Here is a 6,229-nt window from a genome sequence, read left to right as displayed (position 1 = left end):
GTCTCGCCAGCGCACGTGCATCTGTCACGCACTTTAGTTCCAATGTGTGAGAGAGCATCATCATTAAAGACTCGGGTGAACCCCAGTAAGTCTTAAATTTGGTCATTCAGACTATAAACTATGCATGCACACTGGAACGCATACTGTAATGAGAACACATACCCCAAAGCCTATTGAAAGTGCGTGCAGTGCCTGTATAAAAAAATACGACAGGCACAATTACCTACACCGTAATACTATATAAGCCTAGGACACTGATGAGTTATATCAATCAACTATGTAGTCCAGGCCCCATAACTGTTATGTGAATGGGGTGAATGAGGCCATGTGCGCGCTTTGTTCAAATAGGGGAAAATGACGCAAAAAAACGAAACTGTGCCTGTTGGGCCTAGCCTATTCTTCAAGTAACCTAAGATAATAACAGAGGACAACAAGCAGTCAAACAGGTGTAGGATCCGTTCTTCCTATAATTATCAAGGCTGTGTTGGTCAAGGCTTGCATGACAGAACTTGCGCGTACACCTGCTGTCTCTCTTCCTTAACACACACCCTCCCACCTCTCAGTGCCCACTCGAGTTCGCTCGGAGTGAGGATGAAGGCGCAGAACATTCGGACCCTTTCTCTCATCCTGTGTATGCTATCCTACCTGCTTATGGGAGCCGCGGTGTTCGACGCCCTCGAATCAGAGACCGAGAACTCGAGGAAGAAGATCCTGGAACAGAAGCGCAATGAGCTGAAGAAGAAGTACGGATTTACCGATGACGACTACCGGGAGATCGAGAGGGTGGTTCTACAGTCGGAGCCCCATTGCGCGGGGAGACAGTGGAAATTCGCGGGATCCTTTTACTTTGCCATCACCGTCATCACAACGATAGGTAAGTTATTTTGCTATGCCTTTTAGAAATATTTTCCAAGCAAGTCTTGGACTCTTAGGTTTATGTGGTTTCTTTGCTCTGCAAGTTAAATCATCCATACATGACTCATCCGTGGATCCATACATCATCCATACAACAAATCTGTTTGAACATTTCCTCTACTCTTACGGGCGCTGACCATGGTGCTGAAGCTGAACTCCGGTTTAAATTATTTGTGAAACTGGCAGTTATGATAATGCAGTTATGGTGATTGTGTTAAAGAGACTGCTGTTCTTTGGGTTATTTAAAAGAGTTACTGTGTGTGTGTTGTTTGTGTGTGTGTTAATGTACACATATGATGTGTCTATAACTTTGATATGATTCTGTTCTGCAGGTTATGGCCATGCTGCTCCAAGCACTGATGCTGGAAAGGTATTCTGCATGTTCTATGCAGTTCTGGGTATCCCTCTGACACTGGTCATGTTCCAGAGCATGGGGGAAAGGATCAACACGTTTGTCCGCTACCTCCTCCGCAGGCTCAAGCGATGCATGGGCTTACGGAAGACTGACGTGTCCATGGGGAACATGGTGCTGGTGGGCCTCCTGTCCTGCATGAGCACCCTCTGTGTCGGGGCAGCAGCCTTCTCCCACTTTGAGGGCTGGACCTTCTTCAACGCCTACTACTACTGCTTCATCACGCTCACCACCATCGGCTTCGGGGACTTTGTGGCCCTGCAGAAGATGGAGGCCCTCCAGACGAGGACTCCCTATGTGGCCTTCAGCTTCATGTACATCCTGGTGGGGCTGGCAGTGATCGGGGCTTTCCTGAACCTGGTGGTGCTACGCTACCTCACCTACAGCACAGAGGAGGGAACTAGGAGCCTGGTGGTGGAGGGAGAGGAGCAAAAGCCAGCAGCGCCTAAGAAGACAGGGGGTGGGGAGGCGGGGGAGGTGGAGGAGGCGGGGGAGGTGGAGGAGGCGGGGAAGGTTGGGGAGGTGGGGGAGGTAGGGGAGGTGGGGGAGGCGGGGGAGGAGGAGGCAGATGTGGAAGCATCAGCGCGGGACAGAGCTGATGGGATAGAGAGGATTAGAGCTGAGGATGGGAACAGTAGCTGCTGTAACCTCTCCCTGCCCATGGAGGGAGGTACCAGTCGTACCAATCTCATCCCCTCTCCATCTGAGGAGCGTAGGGAGACCCCTGGGGGCAGGGACTCTGCTAAGCATCCTGAGTCCCGCATCAGCGCCCTCTGCTCCTGTATGTGCTTCAGGCTGGGTGCCTCTGACAGCCCCTCTCCGGCGCACTGTGAGCACTCAGGCTGCCACAGCAACCCTGTCTTCTACAACTCGATCTCCTACAGGGTGGATGGAGCCTCCTGCAGCTCCAGGGGCACCTCATCCCAGTCCTTCCCCAGCACCGATGCCCTTTTCCTGGCGATGAGCAGCCCTCACACACGGAGGAAGTCAGTGTAGCTGCTTGGATTGTTGGGACTCACTCTGGACTAAAGTGGCCTTTGTTCTTATCTACACTGCAGCCAGAGATGTTACTCTGATTCTCTGCAGGTGGAACAAATTGTGTATGTTTTTCCAAAAAGGTTGCATTTAAAGATTTTAGTTTGTGCTTCTACACTATATATACAAAGTATGTGGACACCCCTTAAAATTAGTGGATTCAGCTATTTCAGCCACACCCATTGCTGACAGGTGTATAAAATCGAGCACACCGCCATGCAATCTCCATAGACAAACATTGTCAGTAGAATGGCCTTACTGAAGAGCTCAGTGACTTTCAACATGGCATTGTCATAGCATGCCACCTTTCCAACAAGTCAGTTAATCAAATTTCTGCCCTGCTAGAGCTGCCCTGGTCAACTGTAAGTGGTGTTATTGTGAAGTGGAAAGGTCTAGGAGCAACAATGGTTCAGCCGCGAAGCGGATGCCAGGAGAACGCTACCTGCCCCAATGCATAGTGACAACTGTAAAGTTTGGTGGAATAATGGTTTGGGGCTGTTTTTTATGGTTTGGGCTAGGCCCCTTAGTTCCAGTGAAGGGACATCTTAAAGCTTCAGCATTCAATGATATTCTAGACAATTCTGTGCTTCAAACTTTGTGGCAACAGTTTGGGGAAGACCCTTTCCTGTTTCAGTATGACAATGCCCCCATGCACAAAGCAAGGTCCATACAGAAATGGTTTGTCAAAATCGGTGTGGAAGAAATTGACTGGCCTGCACAGAGCCCTGACCTCAACCCCATTGAACACCTTTGGGATGAATTGGAACGCCGACTGCGAGCCAGGCCTAATCGCCCAACATCAGTGCCCGACCTCACTAATGCTCTTGTGGCTGAATGGAAGCAAGTCCCCGCAGCAATGTTCCAACATCGAGTGGAAAGCCTTCCCAGAAGAGTGGAGGCTGTTATAGCAGCAAAGGGGAAAGCCATATCTCAGACTGGGCAATAAAAAGAAAAGATTAACATGGGCACTCTGAGATATGGCTTTTTCTTTGCAACTCTGCCTAGAAGGTCAGCATCCCGGAGTGTCATCTTCACTGTTGACGTTGAGACTGGTGTTTTGCGGGTACTATTTAATGAAGCTGCCAGTTGAGGACCTGTGAGGCGCCTGTTTCTCAAACTAGACACTCTAATGTATTTGTCCTCTTGCTCAGTTGTGCATCGGGGCCTCCCACTCCTCTTTCTATTCTGGTTAGAGCCAGTTTGCGCTGTTCTGTGAAGGGAGTAGTACAGAGCGTTGTACGAGATCTTCAGTTTCTTGGCAATTTCTCGCATGGAATAGCCTTCATTTCTCAGAACAAGAATAGACTGACGAGTTTCAGAAGAAAGTTCTTTGTATCTGGCCATTTTGAGCCTGTAATCGAACCCATAATTGCTGATGCTCCAGATACTCAACTACATTTACATTTACATTTACATTTACGTCATTTAGCAGACGCTCTTATCCAGAGCGACTTACAAATTGGTGCATTCACCTTATAGCCAGTGGGATAACCACTTTACAATATTATTATTATTATTATTATTATTTAATTTTTTTCTTTCTTTGGGGTGGGGTAAGGGGGGGTAGAAGGATTACTTTATCCTATCCCAGGTATTCCTTAAAGGGGTGGGGTTTCAAGTGTCTCCGGAAGGTGGTGAGTGACTCCGCTGTCCTGGCGTCGTGAGGGAGCTTGTTCCACCATTGGGGTGCCAGAGCAGCGAACAGTTTTGATTGGGCTGAGCGGGACCTGTGCTTCCGCAGAGGTAGGGGGGCCAGCAGGCCAGAGGTGGATGAACGCAATGCCCTCGTTTGGGTGTAGGAACTGATCAGAGCCTGAAGGTACGGCGGTGCCGCTCCCCACACAGCTCCGTAGGCAAACACCTAGTCTCAAGAAGGCCAGTTTTATTGCTTCTTTAATCAGCACAACAGTTTTCAGCTGTGCTAACATAATTGAAAAGGGTTTTCTAATGATCAATTAGCCTTTTAAAATGATAAACTTGGATTAGCAAACACAACGTGCCATTGGAACACAGGACTGATGGTTGCTGATAATGGGCCTCTGTACGCCTATGTAGATATTCCATTAAAGATCAGCCATTTCCAGCTACAATAGCCATTTACAACATTAACAATGTAAATTATAAAACAAATTTACGTTTTGTATGACTAGACTTGTTATCACCATCTGTACATTTCATCCCCATAGTTTTGGAACTCTAGGTATAGACTACATAATGAGGATATTTAATACTAATGAGGGAGAGAGAGAGCGAGACAGACACAGGTGGGCCCAATGAACGTCTCAGACATTCCTCTATGATGTCACATGTGACCTGCAGCTTATTTCCAGTCTGTTATCATCAGCTGATTTGCACTCTCTGCTTAGGCTGATTCCCTTGGTAAAGTGTCCATCCCCAGCTTTCTGCAGTGGAAAACGTGCTGGAGAGGAACAGTGGGAGGAAGCTGGGATGTGAGAAGTATTGACTGTGATCACTTCTGTATTGATATTGACATTTTAGTCATTTAGCAGACGCTCTTATCCAGAGCGACTTACAATTAGTGAGTGCATACATTTTTCATACTGGCCCCCTGTAAATGCTCTTACATATCTGACCAACTACACCAACTACATTTTAACAAAAAATAACTGCCACTACACATACTAAGTATGCTGATAAGATCCCTTTCTTCAAAACAAATGGCCATAGTTTCTGCTCCAACAGGTGCATATTCATGAGATAATCACAGGGCCTCTAGTGGCAGCAGTCTTTAAGGTCTCTATTAAATCAGATCCTCTTTAGCTGACATCCGCATAGCGGTTGTTTTGGTGGTGTTGGAGATGGAACTGTGTTAGAACTGTCAAATCCAGAAGTGGCTCCTGGCATTATAACTAAAGCGGACATTGCCATTGGCTGCACGGAGTCGCATTAAGAGAAATCCCATGCAGCCTTGTTTACGAGTTCGAAAACTGGAATGTGAGATGTAATCTACACCTCGATTAGACTGCTTAGTCCTATTGTTATTTAGTCGTAGTGTTCTTAGTTTAAATTTGTGTTACTGTTCTTGTCCATTAGTGTTCTGTATTTTGTCATGTTCTATGTTTTGTGTGGACCGCAGGAAGAATAGCTGCTGCTTTTTCAACAGCTACTGTAAATCAGAATAAAAATCATCAATCATAGAAATCCTAATTATTTCATTAAATTATTTCAATTTGAGCATAATTATTTCTATATAGCCTACACTTTCTCGTTCTGAACTTTGCGAGTGGGATGCGTATGGCTTCATGGCAATGATCAAGAGCAGCTGCTCACCGATTTAACAGCTCCAACGCAGTTACGCCTCTGACACCGCCAAAACATCAGCTATATGGGTGTCGGCTATCGCCGGTTAAAGCTAAATCTTACCGTATGCTTGCCAGTCTAAACAATTTGCACATACTGTATATTATGACAACATTTGGTGACGTTTTGGTCTTCGGCTGTTTTATTTTCGGCTGTTTGTGCACACACATTGTTTTCTTCAGGTAAGTCGAAGTTTGGTAGCCGAAGTCTACGCCCCTTTGTTGGTGATTGGTCAACAGTAGGGTAGTAGGGGGTAACTAGCCCAATGAGGTAACTGCCATCCCCCTTGTAATTCACATAAAGACCACAAGATGTCACCAAATTATTTCCCCAACACTTTCCCTGGCTGTCACTGTTCTTGCTGAACAAAAAAAGTAATCTGTGTCATCAGAACTTTTGGAGATATTTCAATAAAACGACTTTGTGGTAAGTTGATCAAAAATTCCCTATGGGAAAAATGAATGGTGGAAAAACGATTGGAACCATTTCCCTGTTTGACCGCTAGATTTTATGGGTATTATGACACCTCCACTGTGGGGCTCTATT

At 46.4% G+C, this 6,229-nt stretch overlaps 1 protein-coding gene across 1 annotated transcript; it reads left to right on the top strand.

Moving 5' to 3' along the window:
• Positions 1-591: 591 nt before the first annotated feature.
• Positions 592-2,323, top strand: LOC121575857 (potassium channel subfamily K member 15-like). Its single transcript, XM_041889149.2, has 3 exons — positions 592-874; positions 1,248-1,529; positions 1,986-2,323. The coding sequence occupies exons 1-3, from the start codon at positions 592-594 to the stop codon at positions 2,321-2,323; spliced, it is 903 nt and encodes a 300-aa protein (XP_041745083.2).
• The last annotated feature ends 3,906 nt before the right edge of the window (positions 2,324-6,229 follow it).

Source organism: Coregonus clupeaformis, chromosome 10, assembly GCF_020615455.1.
Source record: "Coregonus clupeaformis isolate EN_2021a chromosome 10, ASM2061545v1, whole genome shotgun sequence".
Lineage (NCBI taxonomy): Eukaryota > Metazoa > Chordata > Actinopteri > Salmoniformes > Salmonidae > Coregonus > Coregonus clupeaformis.
The sequence above is the reverse complement of the archived record's forward strand: the minus strand, read 5'-3'. Positions and strand labels throughout refer to the sequence as shown.